At 46.4% G+C, this 22,107-nt stretch overlaps 1 protein-coding gene across 2 annotated transcripts in view; it reads left to right on the forward strand.

The window, feature by feature from the left end:
- LOC144681795 (protein SSUH2 homolog) overlaps positions 1-22,107 on the forward strand; it is a 66,463-nt gene that overhangs the window by 24,269 nt on the left and 20,087 nt on the right. For both annotated transcript variants that reach the window (XM_078543802.1, XM_078543803.1), the window contains exons 4-5: positions 6,482-6,611; positions 10,119-10,179. In XM_078543802.1, the coding sequence (XP_078399928.1) occupies positions 6,482-6,611; positions 10,119-10,179 (191 nt within the window). The remainder of the gene's footprint in view (positions 1-6,481; positions 6,612-10,118; positions 10,180-22,107) is intronic.

The following is a 22,107-nucleotide window of genomic DNA, read 5'->3' on the forward strand; positions in this document are numbered from 1 at the left end:
CATCACACTATTCTATTACAGAGAAAGCACCAGAACAGACACTGTGTAAGAGGTGGAACCACAGCCCTGAGTAAGAATGAAGGGGCCTAGGAAATATTTACCTGTCTATAGCATATTAAAAAGAAAAGCCCCTGTAGTGATCACTTCAAACCCTGGTACTTAGTGTATCAACAGTCTGTGCAGCATGTTCTGCTTTGTGATCCATCCTCTCCTGGGAGCTGGAAGTCAAGACCATTACATCTCATACTTTAATGAATGACTACAAAATAGACATTACAAAGCTGTTGCTCTTGGCCCTTTTTAAATCTGGTTTACACAGGCTTATGGGAAGAAACGTTATCCCAATTCTATTTGAAGCTTAATTGCTGAACAGGTGCAATAAGGTCCATAGTGTCATGCCCAGTACAAGCATGAAGACATTTCAAACTTTAACTATATTTTTAAAAGCAGACAACAAAAGCTGTTTAGGATGGCTGTAGTATATCATGCGACTTGGCAGTATCCAGCTCCAGACAGTCTTAAAACTCTAGCAAATAGTTAATTACAAATGGACAATCATAGCCACTTGTGAAATTCACATGTCCCTCTGTTAAGGATGTACCATCAATGGAAAGAACCATGGACGATAGAGACATTGAAGTTCAATGTGTGTTGGATGAATATGAAATGGATCTCATTGACTTTTCATTGTATTGTGATGGCTCCTCTTCCTAAACACAGACCGAGGCTGTCTGAAACTCCCAGGGTATGAAAATCCATAACACAGGGGCAGAATTTCCCTGCGGTGGGTTTAATGACAGGTGGTGGGGGGAACAATGTGGCGGGAGCTGAAAAATCAGTTTCCTGTTGGTGTAAACTGAGGTTTGGAACTTGCGCTCCTGCCTGTCATGGCGGATCGCCATTCGCAGAGGCTGGCGTGAAACTGTTTTGCATCCCATTAATGGGATGCAGATGAAGACCCGACCAGAATCATCCCCCCGCACCCCGCAACCCCCAACACCCACCCCACTAACTCAGTTGTCTGCCAGTGAGATATCACGCTAGTCCAGAACACATCTGCACCAACGTGACATTGGCATGTCGGGATTTACCCTGCCTGGGGCAGCCTGCGGAGATCGGGATAGGGGCCTCCAGCAACCCTGGACTCTGGAATACCATGTGCAGCATTGGGTGGGTGGAGCATCAGCCACGTGGATCTTCAAGCAGCAGCTCCTCCCAGGAGATGGATCTTCAGGCTGCAGGTGGACAGCTGCAGGACAGTTGGGCGCTGACGGGCTGGACTGGGGGCGGCGGGGGGGAATTAGATGGGGAGGAGAGGAATGAAGAGGAGGGGCGGTAGTGGATGCCTTGGCGGGGGTGGTGGCAGGGGAAAGAGAGATGCTGCCGGGGTCTTTGAATGGGCGAAGTGGTATGGAGCAGGAGGGTGGGGAGGGCAGTGGTCGAGTGCTGGCAGGTGGGGGGGTTCAGGTGTGAATGGGCATGGGGGGTGTGCAGATATGAACAGGCGGGGTTGGGGGAGTTTGTTTGCAGTTGTGAACAGGCATGTGGGGGAGGGGGAATAGGGGAAAAGGCTTCAGAGGGAGGGGTCTGTGGTGTCGATAGATGTGTCCAGGCGGGGGGGGCATACTCAGGAAATCAGTGATAGGAAGGGATGATGAAGGGTTAAAGGGGGCAGTGGGAGCCGGTAGAGTGGGAGGGTGAGGGTCCTGCGATGGTGGGTGAAGGGGCGCAGAGGGGGTTGTTGGAGGGGAGACAGAGGGCAAAGCAGATTCTGGGGGTCAGCAGAATGGGGGAGGTAGATTATCTGACATGGGGGTGGGCTCCTCAGGAAGGTAGGAGACATCCAAATTCACCTGTACGGGGGGTGATGGGGGTGAGTTGAAGGGTAACCATGCAAGGTCAAACATGACACCTGGGGGTCGGGGGTGTGTCAATGATTATGTGGCGGGGGGTGCAGGTGTGGCTAATGGGGGGAGGGGAAAAGGTACTTGACTGCCCCTGAATGATAACGATAACTATCTCTACAAGTAACTATGCAGAGCCTCATGGTGGAGATCTCGAGATGCTGAATGGGAGTCGGGGCATCGGGGGTGGGCGGAGATGCAGGTCAGCTCAACTGGACAACCGAAGGGGAACCCCAGCATGTAGTACTTACAATGCTAGGGCCTTGGGACAGATGAGAGTGTGAAGGACAAAGGCTCAGTGTGTGTGGGAGACTTCTTGTATATGACTTCACAAGGGCTCTGGCAACAAATACCTATGCCTCCCTGCACATGCATGATTCGGGGGGATGTAGATCAAGCCTGGGACATCCCTCGGAAGTTGGCTGAGTGGGGGCATGCATAACCTTAAGGACTATGTAGCAAATAAACCACATTAGACCTCATTAAAGTGCAAGTGTAGTCTATTTACAAAGTGTTATAAGATTAACAATCATAGTGCACCCATGCAACCATATGTGCAACCATACCTTCTTAATCTTGCGTTCCCTACACTTTTAAGTGCTCCCTCCGACACCCGCAGCAGGGGTGGAGGCAGCCTGCTGACCAGTCTGCCCTGTTGTTTAGGCTGACCTTGGCAGCCCTCCTCTGGAGACACGAGGCCTAGAGAGCCCCAGCTTACTTTGGCTGTCCTGCTGTGGGGCAACTGCTCCCTCTGCAGTCAGAGGATGAGGCTGAAGGGGCCACAGGCAAGGAGGGTCCCGAAGGGCTGGACACCCTCAGAGGGTCCTGAATGGAGGTCCTAGGGGTATTGAACAGCCGCTCCTCCTCCCGTTGGGTACCCAAGTGTCCCTGCCTGACTCCTTGAGGGGAAGGGGCGCTTGGAGGGAAGTTGAGGTGCCCTGTCCCCCTCTTGCGTAGCCACTGTGAAACCTCACCCATGGCCAAAGCGATGGAATGCAGGTCAGTGCACACTTCCAGCAGAACCTGCTGGACCAGGTTCTCCATGACATCCGCCACCATGGAGATCTCCTTGTGTGAAAGGTTGGAGCCACTTCATCAGAGAGCAGATTCCTCATCCTCTTGTGCCACTCTGTTGAGGGCCTCCGCCACCCTGTCTGATGTTCCCCTGCCTCTCCCTGCCTCTCCAGCATCTTTTGCACAGCCGATCCCAGAGGCTTATCATCTGACTCAGATGTCGCAGATGCCTCTTCCCCAGCAGTCCTCCGAGTGCCAGTGAGCTTGGCTCACCCTGCATCCTCCTGCTGCAGACATGTGTCCATGCACTGACCACCAGAATGTGAGACCTTTCCTGAGCTACATCTAGTTCCCACCAAGGTGTGGACCTCTGGGCTGGTGGAGGGTGCAGGTGACTTCTGTGATGCCTCTACCAGTGGACTTTCTTCCTCCTCCCCAATGTCCTTGATCCTCTGTGGGCTGGTATGACTGTTAGACAGGGCTTTGTCCTCTTGCCTTTCCCTCTTCCTACTGGCACCTGTAAATGAGAGAGGAGAGCGTGGGTGACAACATGAGCTGCCTGCAACAGGGAGAAACCTTCGGTTTCAATGTGACCTGCATGGATCCTTACTGGATGGAGGCAGCCCGCCGACCCCTCCATCTCTGCAGGGTGGGTCTGGTTCCTCCCCTGCCAGCGGGGCTGCCCTCTCCCCCAAGTCTGTCAGGTTCTTCAGCTCAGGTCGGCCCCCTCCTGTCTTCACTCTCTCCTGTTGTGCCTTAACTTTTCCTGTGCAAGGAGAGAAGATGGGCCTGAAAGCTATTGGGTTTCACATATCTTTCTCATGCTTCCAAATAACGCCCGGGATTGTGTGCCATCTGATTGATGCACTGCAGGTTGCCTTCAAGGGCTGTGGGGCAGCACCCTCCAGAGTGGTAAGCCCATGCAGATATAAAGATAAGGCTCACAGAGGCATGTCATTAGGGGTGCTTGCTGGTGCCCTCAGTGTCTAAGCCCCTATTCCCACCCCCCCACACACTCCCAGACAGCGCTATGTGTGGAAGGATCAGGGACCAACAGGGGCCTCTCCACCTGCAGACTAGACGCACTGCAGCAGGACTATGAGGCATCACCTTATCACGTTGCCACTGAGGCCCATGTCCCCTGTGCCATTCAGCGAGGTGAGTGTGAGCAGTTGAGGGTTCACTTCCCCTGGCGGAGCAGATGAGGTTATTCATGTGTTTCCTGCGCCGCAGGGCAGTCCTCTGGTGGACGCCATGGGCACTGACCACTTTTGAGGCTTCCTCCCATGACAGGTTCATCTGTCAACTTGGCCTCCTCCTTCCATCCTATGGGTAGAGGATGCCCTTCCTGGCCTCCACTTCATTCAGCAGGACTCCCAGGGGAGGCATCACTGAATTTGGGAGCCATCTCCTCCTTGAACAGCGGGCAAGTTGTTGTCCAGGTGCCTTTTAAATAAGGTGCCCGGATATGATGGCGGGACGCATGCCATCCAGCCCGCCCCACTGCGCAAAGCGTCGGGAAACTCGCGATTGCATAATTAATTAGGCCAGAGCTGCATGATATGGGAGCAAATTTCCACTGGCCTCCACGGCGGGAAGGACTCCCTGTTCCCACTCCGCCACGGGACTCAATCCCAGAAAAAAAATTCTGCCCAGGATGTTTACCTGTCTAAAACACCACCTTATTTGGAAAAGGACTTTGGACTTGTCACAGGATACATGGGTAAGGCAGTCATGTTTACTACCTGCTTTCTAAAATATAACAGCAAAAGCTGTTCTGAGACAGCTCCATCAGAAACGCCATCTAATCCATCGAATCAGCTGCAAGACAACTATGCAGCCAAGGTCATATACAGCTACACTTTGAAAGTGGGAAAAAGACGCTCCCCCCAACAGGCTCCACCTTCAAGTTCACCTGACTGCCGACATCCTGGCAATTTAACTACAAGAAGCCTCACAATTTACTGAGAACCCTTTGCTTTTACAAGACCTCCACTCTAGCTAAAGCATCAATTCGTCTAAGAAGCTACAGGTCTACTATGAAAGAGATGAAAATCATTCCAAATTATAATTGTATTTTTTTTTACTTCATCTGTAGCTAATCTTTGTCACGTTTAAACCTCCAAGGCAAGTGTATGCTAATAAATAATCTTATTTGTTTTAAAATTCATAAAAGCTTACTGCTGAAGAGTTGTTTAAATTGGGACAAATCACTTTGTGGGTAAGAAGCCACACTAACCTCACAGATAAAACATTTTGATCATGGATATCAATAAAACCAATAAACTCTGTCTGCGATAATAGTAAAAATCCTTACGGTACTGAAACACAAAGATACACAGTCGTGAAATTGAATCATTTGTATTTAATACTCAAGCCAACTTGTGATGTTAATGACATAGACCAAAAGATGACCTTACCAAACTTCAATATTCCAATGCCTCAAATTTAAAATCCTCAGCCTCATGTTTAAATTCCTCCATGGCCTTACCCCTCCTTTTTTCTGTCAATCCTTCCAGCCCTATAATCTTCCACAAACTCTATATCCCTCTAACCCTGACCTCTTGTGCATCCTTGACTCCCTGATGACCATCATCAAAATGCCTACACCCACCTCCATAACAAGTCATGCTGTATCTCTAACACTACTTCCATCCCTTCCTTTCTTATTTAAGACTTGGTTTCCCCCACCTTTTCCCACCAGTCTTCTGCATTCCATACTATATAAACTAGTGCTCGTCTGGGATTCCACTGCTGCAGTGCTATCCCATACACTTGTCATTGCAATTCTCACCAACCTTCTTTTCATTCTCTTCCCCTAGTGTATTAAATTAAATTTAAAATTACAATTTTCAAACCCCTCCTTAGCCTCACCCCTTCTTTGCATTCTCCTGCAGCCCTATGCACTATCACATGCCCCCTTTACTCTCATAGATTTGATCCACTGTGTGTCTGTGCATATGCCTGTGTGTTATATTGATGGGAACGGACTATTGGCAAAAATTAAAATCACACTCATCAGAAAGTCCAAACCAACTTATCCATTTTCAATTCCCATTGTCTTGCCCAAACATTGCGGTATTCTGACCAGTGTGTTATTTTTTTCACTTTTGCTTTAGTTCTGTATCATTATTTTATCTATATGAGAGATTTAAGAACAGAACTTTACATATCACCACTTAACATGCTCATACTATGTCCTTTTGTGCATTGTACCGAATTTTACACGAGGTTTATTTTACACATTCATTCTTGACCATTGCTGATCAAAGATTTTACCCTTAAATACTGAAATATTGGGCGGGATTTTCCGTCCCCAGCTGCCACTGGGATCGTCCAGTTCTGCCAAAAGTCAATGGACTTTTGGCTGGGCCGCTGAACCTCCCGCAGAGGGTCTGCCATGATGGGCCTGAAAATCCCGGCCATTGTCTTTTATCAACAAAACGTTCAATTTTGGCAGTGACTGATTTCATGGATGAAAGGAACATGGGCAAATGTATGTAAAGGAAGGAACTTTTGACAAAAGGACAGTCACAACTTCCTTTATACCATCTCTCCTACAGTATTGCGTCCATCGATGAGGATGCAGCTAGACAAGCATTGATCAAGTTTGCATCTGATCATGTCACCTACAGCCGTCGCCCAGCCGAAGAAATGGTCTTCAAAGCGTTAAAGCCATATAACATGTACAGGGTATGTGATTGATCAACTGTTGCTGAGCCTTTGAAGTCTCTTTCAGCTATTTGTTTATGTTCTAAATTGTCCCCTTCACTGCTAGTTGAGCGGTGAATTATTTTCAGGTAGTGGGGCTGAGGATTCACTTGTGCTTCTGTAAATAAGAGCAGGAGCGGGCAGATCAGGAGACCTCCTTGTGGGAGGTGGCCATTAACAGGTCCAAGCAGCAGGTGGTCGAGGGGGTTGTTCAGCCTGACTGCCTGCCTGCCTCTCTCCTTCAGTTACATCTCCGCCTGGGCGCCCCTGAAGAGGGAACACGCAGTGTTCACTGTTATACTTGAGGCTTTCTGCAGCCAGTGAGCACGGTGGGCCGGAGCGCATCAGCAACCTTGACAGTTACATTTTAATTTAGGTTATTAAGTTTCCTTTAAAGTTTGGTTTGTTTGTGTTACAGTTGGATAGTCATGCCCCTTTCACATAGAGCACTTAATTGGTTACCAGTACTATAAAAGAGGTATTACTAGGAGCAGATTGACACTGTGGTTGTTGGGTTTGGGGGTGCATGTTTGTCTCTGTAAGTGAGCAAAGGTTAGGTTGCAGTTCTGGGGCTGGATTTTGCCGTCAGCAGGCAGGGGGCGGGGCCCACTCGCTGATGGCAAAATAACGCGGGATGACAATTGAGGCCATTGACAGGATAATTAAAACAATTAAAGGCCCTGCCCGTCCAACCTTAAGGTTAGTGGGCAGGCCAGGAGCCCGGGCGGGAACTGGAAAAAACATGAAACTTCATCCACCGGCGGGATGAGGTTTCATGTCGGGTTTAAAAAAGTTTATTAGAGTTTCAGTGAAATTTATTAACATGTCCAATCTCGTGTGGCATTGTCACATGAGGGGGACATGTTAAGGATTTTATTATTTTTCAAGTTTTAAGTTTATACAGCTGTCAGCGATCTCCCTGAGGCAGCACTTAGCCTCAAGGAGATGTGTGCTCTTTCGTGCACATGCATGAAAGAACACACTCTCGCATTTGGGGAATCCCCGCCCGCTTCCTGCCGGCAGGGACCGGCTTCTCCGGCAGGGACCGGCTCCCCGCCCGCCGGAGATTGGGTCGGGCCCGCCTGCCCAACAGGCAGAAAATTCTGCCCCTGGTCTTCACCACCTGGCTATCTCACATAGAACATTCAGACCATTACTTCTCATTAATTCTGGGGATGTGGGCTTCGCTGGCTGGGCCACAATTTATTGCCCATCCCTAATTGCCCTTGGGAAGATGGTGGTGAGCTGCCTTCTTGAACTGCTACTGTCCCTGTGGTGTAGGTATACCCACAGTGCTGTTAGGGAAGGAGTTCCAGGATTTTCATCCAGCGATAGTGAAGGAACAGCGATATATTTCCAAGTCAGGATGGTGAGTGACTCGGTAGGGAACCTGGAGGTGACGGTGCTCCCATGCACCAGCTGCCCTCAGCCTTCTTGATGGATTTTCCTGGAGTTAGATGGTAAAATCATATCCTCACCAATCCCACTGATCGTGGAGGGAAGCAGGTGCTGCAACTCTGCAGACCATATGATTTTGGGAATGGGTACTGTCTCTGAGCAGCTGTTTTAAAATCTAAGTTAAAGAAAGAGTTAATGGTAGGAAGCTGGGCAGAGCACATCGGAAGAAAAAGAGCCAAAGGGAGAGAAGGTCGAAGTGAGAAAATTCTGAAAAGGCATGAGACCTTGATGTCAATCTCTGGAAGTCTTTGCCTTGCTAAAAGGCCACAATCCTGAAACTACATCAAGGATCCTCAATATTTGCATGAAGTTCCTCACTCCGGTTCGTCTCGGAGTCATGAGAGTAATTTTAACCAAATCCACCCATTAGAAAACTGACAAGATTGGGTTTTTAAAAATGTATTCCTTCATAGGATGTGGGCATTGCTCATCCTTAATTGCCCTTGAACTGAGTGGCTTGGTAGACCATTTCACAGGGCAGTTAAGAGCCAAACATTTTGCTGTGGGTCTGGAGTCACATGTAAGCCAGACCAGGTAAGGATGGCAGATTTCCTTCACTAAAGGGCATTAGTAAATCAGATGGGCTTTTAAACAACAATCAATGATAGTTTCATGGTCACCATACTGAAACTAGCTTTCAATTCCAAATGTTGCCAGTTGAATTTAAATTCCCCCAGTGGCTGTGGTGGGATTTGAACCTGTGTTCCCAGAACATTAGGCTGGACCTCTGGATTACTAGTCCAGTGACATTACCACTACCACCCCTTTACACCCTTTTACTACTTATACACCTCACCCAAAAAGCTAATGCAGTGTAAGATTGTAAAACTCTTCCCCAACCCAATGGGTCTCCTGCCTGCCAAGTTACATTAAGCTGTTGCGTTCTGTTTGTCTTTACCCAAATCACTTCATTGCTCGGCTGCCTAGACATTTTTCTTTGGATTTCTAAATTTCCCTCCCTCTCCCCATCTTTTAGCTTAAACCAAGTTAGTTAAATACGATTTGTCTTTAACAAATCCATGCTGACTTTTATTAATTAATCCACATTTGTTCAAGTAACTGTCAATTTTGCCCCGGATTATCGGCTGGAATTTTCCGGCCCTGTCCATGACGGGAATCATCGTAGGCAGGACAGAAAATTTGATGAACCAGCCAAAGGTCCGTTGACTTTGGACAGGAATTTCTGGTCCCGCTCGAAAATCCCAGCCATTGTTTCTAAAAGTTGCCCCACCACCGAAGTTAAACTGACTGGCCTGTAGTTGCTGGGTTTATCTTACACTTCTTTTTTGAATAAGGGTGTAAAATTTTCAAATCTCCAGTCCTCTGACACAACCTCAATATCTAAATGTTAGAAGGTTATGGCCAGTGCCTCCGCAATTTCCACCCTTACTTCTCTCAGCAATCTCGGACGCATCCCGTCAGATCCTGGTGACTTCTCAACTTTAAGTGCAGGCAGCCTTTCTAATGCCTCCTTTTTATCTATTATTAACCCATCCAGTATCTCAACTATTCCCTCTTTTACTATGACTTTGATGGTGTCTTCTTACTTGGTAAAGATAGATACGATTACTCATTTAGTACCTCAGCCATACCCTCTGCCTCCATGTGTAGTTGGCCTTTATGGACCATAATTGGGCCCACCCCTCCTCTTACCTGCCCTTTTACTATTTCTATGCCTATAGTGAGGTGGGAGATCCTGGTGGAAAGAATATGTGAAGGAGAATAAGGAGAGAAAAGGAAAGACATACAGAGCAAAGACACTGGAGAGAGATTCAGTGAAGTTGCCAATCATCCAAGGGGAGGATTTTGCCCTTGTTGGGCGGGCTTGGCAGCCAACTGCCGCCCACGATTGGGGCCGGACCGCAATTTCATGCTGGTGGGCCAATTAAGGCCAATTAGCACTCACAGGCTAAAACACATTGTAACTACTGTGTCACTTTGTATGACCTGTAGCACTGTGTGAAGTACCTCAAGGTTTATAAAAACAATGGAAGAATTTGATGGTTCATCTAACTTTCTCTCTCATGTCAGTATCGTCTAGAGAGCTTCACTGAATCCAGATCACCTGAATGGAAGAGTGAACCTTACCGGAGTGAGTATGTCATGTTGAGAGAAACCTAACTCACCATTATAAATGTATGTGAAAGCCCAGTGTTCTTGTTCAAATGCCGTTTGCAATTCCTCAGGTGGTTCAACAAATCAGTCGAAAGAATAGCTAAACTCTGTAGATTGGAAAGATCTCTGATGCAACCTTTGACCTTTGCTGAGTTGGCTGATCTCAGTAGGAGTGCGGTAATTGGTCTTAATGCCTGTAGACCAGGAAAGAAAAAGTGGCAATGAGATTTTCCTCATGCTGCTACTAATTGTTGAGGCTTACCTCGTCAGCAAGATATTCAACTGCACATGGCTTCATTATTCAGGTGGGACCTGTACAAGGACAGATTACACCTTAACAGGAACTGGGACTAGTGTTCTTGCTGGGAGGTTTGCAAGTGCTGTTGGGAGGGTTTAAACTAGATTGGCAGGGGATGGGAACCTGGGGGGAAATTTGGAGAAAAACTGGCTGTGGGAAGTAGTGAAGTATCAACTGATAAGGAGAATATCTCAGAGAGTTACATTAAGATAGATAGAATACTTGGAGAGTTTGATAGAATTAGAGTAGGCAATAGTAAGTCATTAGATGGGATCAGAATAAGTGGGAAAGTAAAATTGCCTAAATCAGGGCTAATGTGCATGTATGTGAATGTGAGTGAGTGTGGTTAATAAGATTGGTGAACTGCAAGTAAAGGTTGACATATGGAATTATGATATTATTGCTATAACAGAGACCTGGCTCAAAGAAGGGCAGGACTGGGCATTAAATATTCCTGGGTACAAGGTGTTTAGGAGAGTCAGGAAAGGAAGAAAAGTGGGGGGAGGGAGGGTGGGGAGCGGCAATATTGATTAAAAATGGCATTACAGTACTGGATAGAGAGGATGTTCTAGGGTGCCAAGGACAGAATCTCTCTGGCTAAAGGTAAGGAATGGGAAAGGTGTAATAACATTGATTTTTTTTTAAATTCATTCACGGGATATGGGCTTCACTGGCTGGACCAACATTTATTGCCCATCCCTAGTTTCCCTTGAGAAGGTGGTGGTGAGCTGCCTTCTTGAACCGCTGCAGTCCATGTGGTGTAGGTACATCCACAGTGCTGTTAGGAAGGGAGGTCCAGGGTTTTGACCCAGTGACAGTGAAGGATTGGTGCAGTATATAGACCACCAACTAGTGGAAGAGATGTGGAGAAACAAATTTGCAAAGAAATTACGGAGAGGTGCAAGAGTTATAGAGTAATCATAATGGGGGACTTCAATTATCCAAATTTAGACTGAGATTGGAATAGTACAAAAGGATAAGAGGGGTAAGAGTTCTTGGAATGTGTTCAAGATAATTTTCTGCAGCAGTATGTTTCCAGTTCAATGAGAGGACACACTTTTGGACCTGGTTCTGGGGAATGAGTTGGCCCAAGTAGATCAGATATCAGTGGGAGAGTCTCTAGGGGACAGTGACCATTGTATCATAAGGTTTAGGTTAATCATGGAAAAGATCAGAGAACAATCTAGAAAGCAGGGATAATTAATTGGGAGAAAGCCAACTTCAGTGGGATGAGATTGCATCTGAGTCAAGTGAGTTAGAATCAAATTTTGGCAGAAAAGACAGTGGCTGAACAATGGGCCACCTTCAAAGAAAAAGTGTTGCAGGCAATGTCAGGGTTATTCCCTTGAAAGAGAAAGATAGGATAAATAAATCCAGAGCACCCTGGATGACAAGGGAGATAAAGATGAAAAGGAAGAAGTGCACGTACGACAGATGTCAGGTAGAAAATACAATGGAAAATCAGGCTGAATATAGAAGGACCAGAGGGGAAGTGAAGAAAGTAATAAGAAAAGCAAGGAGAACATGAAAAGAGGCTGGCAGCAAACATAAGGGAATCCCAAAGTCTTCTATAGCATGTAAATAATAAAAGGGTGGTAAAAGAAAGAGTAGGGCTGATTAGCGACAAAAAAAAGGGACTTGCATGTGGAAGCTGGAGAAATAGCAGAGGTGTTGAATGAATACTTTACATCTGTCTTTACAAAGGAAGAACTTGCTACCCAGGCCAAGGTGAGAGAGGAGGTAACTGGTGCACTAGAGAAACTTAAAATCGAGAGGGAGGAGGTGTCAGAAAGACTATCTTAACTTAAAATAGATAAGGGGAAGAATTTTCCCGTGGTCGAGCGGAGGTGTAAGATGGTGCGCGGTGGGTGACATAGGGCGCGCATCCTGACGTCACCACACATCATTCAGATCCTCAGCCCGCCAAACTGTCAAAGGTCTATTAAGGCCATTTAAAACCTAAATAATTCAATTCAGTGAGCTGCCCATCCAACCTTAAGGTTGGTGGGCAGATGAAGAGCCCAGACAACCTTCGCATTTTTCATGAAACCTCCTCCACGGGCGGGATGAGGTTTCATGAAGTGTTTTAAAAGCTAATAAAAATGTATACTTTTATTCTTTGACATGTCCCAGCTCATGCATGAAAGAGCGCAGGGAATCACTCAGGGAATTCCCCCCCCCCTCCGCCTGCACAGGGAGCACTCAGCGCTTCCGGGTGAGCGTAAAATGGTGGTGCGTCCCCAATTGGAGGCGCTGATTGAGTTCGCGCCCGCCCCGGTCCGTCCCCGCACAACCCCCCCCCAACAGGGGGAAATTTTTGGCCAAGGTACCAGGACCAGATGAAATGCATCCAGGGTACTGAGGGAAACGAGAGTGGAAATTGCAGAGGCACGAGTGATAATCTTCCAGCCATCCTTAGGCACACGGGAGGTGCCAGAGGACTAGAGAATTGAGAATGTTACACCCTTGTTCAAAAAGGGGTGCAAGGATAAAGCTGGTAACTACAGACCAGTCAGTTTGACCTCAGTGGTAGGGAAACTTCTGGAAACTATAGTACGGAATAAAATCAATAATCACTTAGTCAAGTACAGGATAATTAAGGAAAGCCAGCATCAGTTCATCAAGGGAAAACCATGTTTAAATAACTTGCTGGAATATTTTGAGGAGGTAACGAACAAGATTGATAAATGAAATGTTGTTTTTTCCTTATTCATTTCCGCGATGTGGGCTTCGCTGGCTGGGCCAGCATTTATTGCCCATCCCTAGTTGCCTTGAGAAGGTGGTGGTGAGCTGCCTTCTTGAACCGCTGCAGTCCATGTGGTGTAGGTACACCCACACTGCTGTTAGGAAGGGAGTTCCAGGATTTTGACCCAGCGACAGTGAAGGAACGGCGATATATTTCCAAGTCAGGATGTTGAGTGACTTGGAGGGGAACTTCCATTTGATGATGTTCCCATCTATCTGCTGCCCTTGTCCTTTTAGATGGTAGTGGTCGTGGTTTGGAAGATGCTGTCAAAGGAGCATTGGTGAATTCCTGCAGTGCATCTTGTAGATGGTGCACACTGCTGCTACTGTGCGTCAGTGGTGGAGGGAGCGAATGTTTGTGGATGTGGTGCCAATCAAGTGGGCTGCTTTGTCCTGGTTTTTGGTAAATGGTAACCCACAGGATGTTGATAGCGGGGAATTCAGTGATGGTAATGCCACTGAACTTCAAGGGCTGATGGTTAGGCTCTCTCTTGTGGGAGATGGTCATTGCCTGACACTTGTGTGGCGCGAATGTTACTTGCCACTTGTAAGCCCAAGCATGGATATTGTCCAGGTCTTGCTTCTTTTAAACATGGACTGCTTCAGCATCTGAGGAGTCATGAATGGTGCTGAACATTGTGTAATCATCAGCGAACATCCCCACTACTGACCTTATGATAGAGGGAAGTCTTTGATGAAGCAGCTAAAGATGGTTGGGCCGAGGACACTACCCTGATGAACTCCTGCAGTGATGTCCTGGAGCTGAGATGACTGACCTCCAACAACCACAACCACCTTACTTTGTGCTAGGTATGACTCCAACCAGCGGAGAGTTTTCCCCCTGATTCCCATTGACTCCAGCTTTGCTCAGGCTCCTTGATGCCATGTTCTGTCAAATGTTTGAAATCTATCCCATTTAGCACAGTGCTTGTGCCACACAATACAATGGTGTGTATCCTCAGTGTGAAGGCAGGACTTCGTCTCCACAAGGACTGTGCAGTGCCCACTCCTACTGATACTGTCATGGACAGATGCATCTGCGACAGGAAGTTTGGTGGGGATAAGGTCAAGTATGTTTTTCCCTCTTGTTGGTTCCCTCACCACCTGTCCTTTTGGACTCAGCCAGCTCAACCAGCAGTGACGCTACCGAGCCAACCTTGGTGATGGACAATGAAATCCCCCACCCAGAGTACATTCTGCACCCTTGCCATCCTCAGTTCTTCCTCCGAGTGGCGTTCAACATGGAGGAGCACTGATTCAACAGCTGAGGGAGAGCAGTATATGGTAATCACGAGGTTTCCTTGCCCATGTTTGACCTGTTGATGTGGTGTATATGGATTTTCAAAAGGCATTTGATACAGTGCCACACAACAGACTTGTGAGAAAAATTCTAGCTCATGGAATAAATGGGAAAGTGGGCACTTGGATAAGAAATTGACTGAGTGACAGGAAACAGAGAGTAGTGATAAATGATTGTTTTTCAGATTGGAGGAAGGTTTATAGTGGAGTTCCCCAGGGGTCAGTGTTGGGACCCTTGCTCTTCCTGATATATATTAATGACCTACACTGTGGCGTGCAGGGCATGATTTCAAAATTTGCAGATGATATGAAGATTGGAAATGTTGTCAACTGTCATGGGAATAGTCTTGAACTTCAAAAGGGTATAGACATATTGGCGGATTGGGCAGACAAGTGGCAGGTGAAGTTCAATGCAGAGAAGTGTGAGGAGATTCGTTTTGGCAGGAAGCATATGGTGAGACAGTATAAAATAAAGGGAGAGCCTCTAAAGGAGGTGCAGGAATAGAGGGACCTTGATATATATGTACATAGGTCATTGAAGATGGCAGGGCATGTTGAGGGAGCAGTTAATAAAGCATATATTATCTCAGGCTTTATTAATAGGGACGTTGAGTATAAGTGTAAGGTGGTCATGTTGAGCTTCCATAAGACACTAGTTAGGCCTCATCTGGAGTACTGTGTCCAGTACTGGGCACCATACTTGAGGAAGGATGTGAAGGCATTGGAGAGAATACAGAGGAGATTCATAAGAATGATTCCTAGGATAAAGAACTGTAGCTATGAGGATAGATTGGAGGGGCTGGGACTGTTTTCCTTGGAGAAAAGAAGGTTGAAAGGAGACTTGATAGAGGTATTCAAGATCCTGAGGGGTATGGACAGGGTAAATAGTGAGAAACTGTTCCCAATCAAGAGAACATCAAGAACTAGAGGTCACAGACTCAACACAGATTAATTGGCAAAAGAAGTAAATGTGAAGTGAGGAAAGTTTTTTTCACCCCAAGGGTTGTTGGAGTCTGGAACAAACTTCCTGAAAGAGTGGTGGAGGCAGGTTTGATCGAGGCATTCAAAAGGGACTTGGATTGCTACCTGAAAAGAGAAAATGTGCAAGGTTATGAGGATAAGGCAGGGGAGTAGGACTAGGTGGAATGCTCTTTCAGGGAGCCAGTGTAGACTCGATGGGCCAAATGGCCTCCTTCTGCACTGTAAAGATACTGTGATAATGAATAATAGTCACTTGAATAAAAAAATGGAAAGTGGCCAGTACCAGGAAGGAACTAATGCCTAAAGGAAGGGCCTGTGTACTTGAATCAACATGTCAAAATAAAATTATTAAAGTGCTATTGCAGCCTGCACAACCAAGTGGCCTTGGGTGGACTGGTCAGTTCCTACATTTTAAATGGAAATGGTTGTATACCTATGGTTTCATTTGCTGTGGAATCTGCCATGTTTACACTTTGGACGTCATTCCTCTCAGGATTGTTTGCTGTGCACATTGATTATCACATTTGTCTGCATAACTGTCACTGCTCTTTAAAGGACATCCTTCAGATGTTTTTGAAACCCCTCACTTCACGCATGGCTGTTTAAAAGTTATGATAATAAGCACTGCTTTTGTTTTCTGCCTTGGACCTTTTCCGCATTCCTGGGGTAGGGAGAGGAACATTGGGCCAGGGTTCTTGGCTGTGAAGCTGTTATTAAAGAAGTTATAGAAGGGCACTTGGATAAGCTCAAGGTCATCAGGCAGAGTCAACATGGTTTTGTGAAAGGGAAACCATGTTTAACCAACTTATTGGAGTTCTTTGAGGAAGTAACATGCTGTGGATAAAGGGGAACCAGTGGATGTACTGTACTTAGATTTCCAGAAGGCATTTGATAAAGTTACACATCAAAGGTTATTGTGGAAAATAAAAGCTCATGGTATAGGGGGTAACATATTAGCATGGATAGAAGATTGGCTGGCTAACAGGAAGCAGAGGTTAGGCATAAATGGGTCTTTTTCAGGTTGGCAAGATGTAACGAGTGGTATGCCACAGGGATCAGTGCTGGGACCTCAACTGTTTACAATTTATATAAATGACTTGGATGAAGGGATTGAAGGGATGGTCACCAAATTTGCTGATGGCACAAAGATAGGCAGGAAAGTTGTGAAGAGGACATAAGGAGGCTACAAAATGATATCGATAGGTTAAGTGAGTGGGCAAAGATCTGGCAGATGGAGTTTAATGTGGGAAAATGTGAAATTGTCCATTTTGGCAGGAAGAATAAAAGAAAGCATATTATCTCAATGGTGAGAGATTGCAGAGCTCTGAGGTGCAGAGGGATCTGGGTGTCCTAGTGCATGAATCACAAAAGGCTAGTATGCAAGTACAGCAAGTAATTAGGAAAGCTAATAGAATGTTATCATTTATTGCGAGGGGAATTGAATGCAAAAGTAGGGAGGTTATGCTTCAGTTGTACAGGGCATTGGTGAGACCACATTTGGAGTACTATGTACAGTATTGGTCACCCTAAGAATGTAAGTGCGTTGGAAACAGTTCAAAGAAGGTTTACCAGACTAATACCTGGAATGGACAAGCTGTCTTATGAGGAAAGGTTGGACAGACTAGGCTTGTATCCGCTGGAGTTTAGAAGAGTAAGAGGTGACTTGATTGAAACATATAAGATCCTGAGGGGTCTTGACAGGGTGGATGTGGAGAGAATGTTTCCTCTTATGGTAGAATCTAGAACTAGGGATCACTGTTTAAAATAAGGGGTCACCCATTTAAGAGATGAAGAGAATTTTTTTTCTCTCAGGGGGTCATGAGTCTTTGGAACTCTCTTCCTCAAAAAGTGGTGGAAGCAGTCTTTGAATATTTTTAAGGCAGAGGTCGATATATTCTTGGTAAGAAAGGGGGTGATGGGTTATCGGCGGTAGGTGGGATGCGGATTTCAGGTTACTATCAGATTAGCCATGACCTTATTAAATGGTGGAGCAGGTTCGTGGGGCTGAATAGCCTACTCCTGCTCCTTGTTCATATGTTCATATGTGATATATACTGCCATCAAATAGCCTGTTGTTACTCACTGTTCTGGACCATGGCTTTGTACAACTGAATCATAACCTACTCCCCTTCATATACCAGCTCCATTAGCCTTATTGTCTCTGGGCTTTTACCAATTCTTATGCCAAATCTCTTTGTTCCTCGCCAGTTACTCATTTCTCACCATTCTCAGGTTTATCCTTCTAAGATCGAAAAGTAGATGATCTCACATTTGCACACATTCAGCTCCATTTGCCAGAGCTTTGTCCACTCGCTTCATCTGCCTATGTCCCTTTGCAACTTCCTGTCCGACCGGCACTGTTACTCCTAGATTACTAACATCTGAAAAATTGGATATATCACCCCCCTATTCCTACATCAAATGCATTAATAAAATGATGAAAAGTTAAAGCCCAAGAACAGATCCCTAGAGGACACCAGTTGCTATATCACACCAATCAGAATACCTACCCTTTATCCCCACTCTCTGTCTACTACCTTCCAACCAATTGCCAGTCAAAAGGCGTTCTCCAATTCTGAGAGCTCTCATTTTTGCTAATAATCTCACGTGTGGGATATTATCAAATGCCTTCTGGTCATTCATATAAATAACATCCCTTATCTAACTCATTAGTAAGTGCTTCAAAAAATTCAACTATATTAGCCCTACATGGACTTACGCTAACAAAGCTGTACTGGCTCTCTCTGATCAGCTCATATTTGTTCAGTCATTCTGGGGAGTATTTTCCCTGAGGGTTTCAGGGTCCCACCATCAGGCTCAAATGAGGGTCAGAAGCCCACACTGTGTGAGGAACAGTCACTCACCTTTGATTTTCCACAAATTGGTCAATTAATGTCCAGAGGGCAGGCTCACTGTCCTAGTACAGATGGTGCATGAAGCTGGGCGGCCAATAGGACTTGCAAGTGGCAGCATGAAGCCATTAAAGGAAAGTGAGGGAGGGGGCACCCCAAAATGGTGACACCCTCTCTCCAGCTTTTTCACATGTCAAAGCAGGGGCAGCCTGTGACTGTTGCACTCAGGTAAGCAGGGAGAGACTCATGGCCTGCCTGGAGTTCTGGACCCCAGTCTGTCGCTGGGATGTCGCCTCCAGACAGCTTAACTGTCTCCTGCCACCTGTGGGGGTGGGTGGAGCCTGGGTGGAAAATCCTTGTCAGCCTCCAACAATGGACCTTAATAGAGCTTTAAGTGGGACGACTTGCTATCGCCAGTTGCAGCAGGTGACCCTGCCAACACCCCCCCACCCCAATCTGCGTTCCCAACGTCAGCAGGGGCTAAAAATCCAGCTTTCTGTCCCAAACGACAGACCCTAGTAGCTTCCCCACAACTGAAATTAAATTGACAGAACTGTAACCACCTGGTTTCTCTCGCCCAACCGTTTTTAAATGATAGAGTAACATTAGCGAAGTTCCAATCTAACAGCACACTTCTTAAATCAAATTCCAATATTAGGCAGGATCTGTGAAGGGAAACAGAGCTAACATTTCAGGCCGATGACCTTCTTTCAGAACAGAAGGAAAGTAGAAATGTAGGAGTTTTTAAGCCAGAGAAAGCAGGGAAGGGGCAGGAACAACAAAAGGGAAGATTTTGTTCTTCCTGCACCCCCCCTTCCCCACCCCTCTCCCCTACCCTCTTCCCCCATGCTCCAACTGGCTTAAAAACTCTCACTGTTCTGATAATAGGTCATAGACCTGAAACGTTAACTCTGTTTCTCTCCACACAGATCTGCCTGACCTGCTACATATTTCCAGCATTTATTTTGGTTTTTATTTCAGATTTCCAGCATCCGCAGTATTTTGCATTTGTACAGCCAATGCTGGATAGTTAGAGCTGTATTGATTGGCTTGTGGAGCTGAGTTTTGCATTTAGGTTGACTTGGAAATATATCGCCGTTCCTTCACTGTCGCTGGGTCAAAACCCTGGAACTCCCTTCCTAACAGCACTGCGGGTGTACCTACACCACATGGACTGCAGTGGTTCAAGAAGGCAGCTCACCACCACCTTCTCAAGGGCAGTTAGGGATGGGCAATAAATGCTGGCCCAGCCAGCGAAGCCCACATCCCGTGAATGAACAAAAAAAAGAGCAAGTGAATGAAAAACTGCATTTGTTTGCAACAAGTAGTCTGTGTAATGGGGCAGATCAAGTTAAGGTACATCACTGTGTCACTTACGATTGACATAATCCTGGCATTATCTCCCCAAACAATAGTAAAGCTTGCATCACATTTTCCTCACCAGGCTTTTTATTTGGATACTGCTTGAGTTCCAATTCCCACAGCCTGGTGTCAGTGAGCAGGTTTGCTCTGCTTGCGCTGCTAAACACAACTTTTTGACATTTGGGGACACCGAGAAAACTGTGATAAACTAAGGCCTGAATTTTCGCCCTGACAGAGAGGCTCCCTGCTTGCGTGAAAAACCGGCAAAGGCCTGAACCCGGCCTCCATCATTTTCGCAGGGGCGGAGATGGGGCAAGTTCTAAAATGCACATCCGTGGTTTTCAGAGGCAGCTGACCATATAAATCGGCAGCTGCCTCCACTCATGTGATTTTGGTGAGGTGGTGATTGAAACCCAAAGTTTGTAGATTAGACCTGGTAGGAGCAGGCCAAAACCTTGTGGATTTGTTTGGAGAGCCAGGGTACCCTTTTGGAGAGGTAAGTTACCCCGTTTGGTCTAGTCCCGGGACACCTTTGGGAGAGGTCAGGTGCCATTTGGTGGAGGTAAGGTACTTTTTGGAGAGATAAAAATAAAATACTGCAGATGTTGGAAATCTGAAACAAAAACAGAAAATGCTGGAAAAACGCAGCAGGTCTAACAGCATCTGTTTCAAGTCCACATGACTCTTCTTCAGAGCTAAAGGGCTGAATTTTTTGCCTGTCGGGTAGGCGGACCCTACCCAATCTCTGGCGGGCGGGGAGCCGATCCCCGCCAGAGAAGCGGGCCACGCCGCCATTTTAAGTGGATAGGCCAATTAAGGCCCACCCAGCGTGACGTCCGCTGGGAAGTTCCTGTGCGGGCGGGGGGATTCCACAAATGCAAGAGTGCGCTCTTTTGTGCATGCGCACGAAAGAGCGCACATCTCCCTGAGGCTAAGTGCTGCCTCAGGGAGATCGTGGAAAGGTTTTCAAACTCTAAAAATAGAAAAATTTTAAAATCCTTAACATGTCCCCCTCATGTGACAATGTCACACGAGATGGGACGTGTTAATAAATTTCACTCAAACCTTATTAAAGTTTTTAAAACCCTACATGAAACCTCATCCTGCCGTTTCATGATTTTTCAGAAGCCCGCTGGGGCTCCTGGCCTGCCCACCAACCTTAAGGTTGGACGGGCAGGGCCTTTAATTGTTTTAATTATCCTGTCTATGGCCTCAATTGGCCATTGACAGGTCGGCGGGTGGACAGTTGATCGCGCTGTTCCCCCGCCTTCGTGAAGGTTTAAATGGGGTGGGCTCCGCCCGACATCATCCCGCGTCATTTTTGCATTGGTGAGCATGTCCCACCCCCTGGTCGCCGACGGAAAAATTCAGCCCAAAGAGAAGTAAAACTGTCCTGAAATTTATACTGCTTAAGGGGGGGTGGAGAAGGTGAAGCTGGAAAGAAGGCCAGTGATTGGTGGGGGCAAAGGAGAAATTGACCTTTCCTTTGGAGAGGTCTGGTGCCCTTTGGGATTGTTAAAAAGTGTGTGTAAAAAGTGCATAAACTCATTGGAACTGTCAAACTGTCAAAGAGTTGGAACTGTCAATCTGTCAAAGAACTGTCAATCTGTCAAAATGCATTGGAACTGTCAAAGTTGTCAAGGTACTTGACTATGCTTTGTTTTAAATTGAAAAAAATGTGTGGAGTTTAAAAAAATTGGTGCCTGCTATTTCACTCTGTTGACATAAGCTTGAGTGCTATCGTTCTAGGATTTGTACTGCATAACTGATTTTACAAACTAACCTCATCAGAGTGAGGTGCCTGCTAAGTGAGCAGTTTGATTGACAGCTCCAAGTGGTTATAGAATAGAGATATTTGTTTTCATAAGAGAAGGGTAGAAGTACTTAAGTGAAATGTTTGTTTTCATAAGAGATTAGTTGAAGGAATTTCAATGTATTGAATGGTCTTTTATCAATCAGAGTTTTTTTTTAAATAGTGATATAATAGTTGGTGTGAAGGGGGTAAAGGCAATGGATGATGGGTCAGGGCATGGGTTGGCATGTATTGGCACTAAGTTGACATAGGGGCTATAAAGGGCCATGGGGTTGAGTAGGGGTATGAAGGGCCATTGGTGGGTAGAAAGGCAAAGGGGATGAGGAGCCATTGGAGGTAGGTACAGGGCATAGGGTGGCATAAGGGAGTATGAGGGGCCATTAGAGGTGGGTACAGGAGCATAGGTTGGCATGGGGGTTATGGGAGTCCATGGGGGTGGGTGGGGACATGGGGAGTTTGTGGGGTGGCATTGAGAGCTGAAGGGACCTTTATTGTTTTGTTGCTTTTTTTTCAATCCTTCAGACAGTGCCAGCGCACAGAGACAGGCCTTCCAGC

The sequence above is a fragment of the Cetorhinus maximus genome, chromosome 6, assembly GCF_964194155.1.
Source record: "Cetorhinus maximus chromosome 6, sCetMax3.hap1.1, whole genome shotgun sequence".
NCBI lineage: Eukaryota > Metazoa > Chordata > Chondrichthyes > Lamniformes > Cetorhinidae > Cetorhinus > Cetorhinus maximus.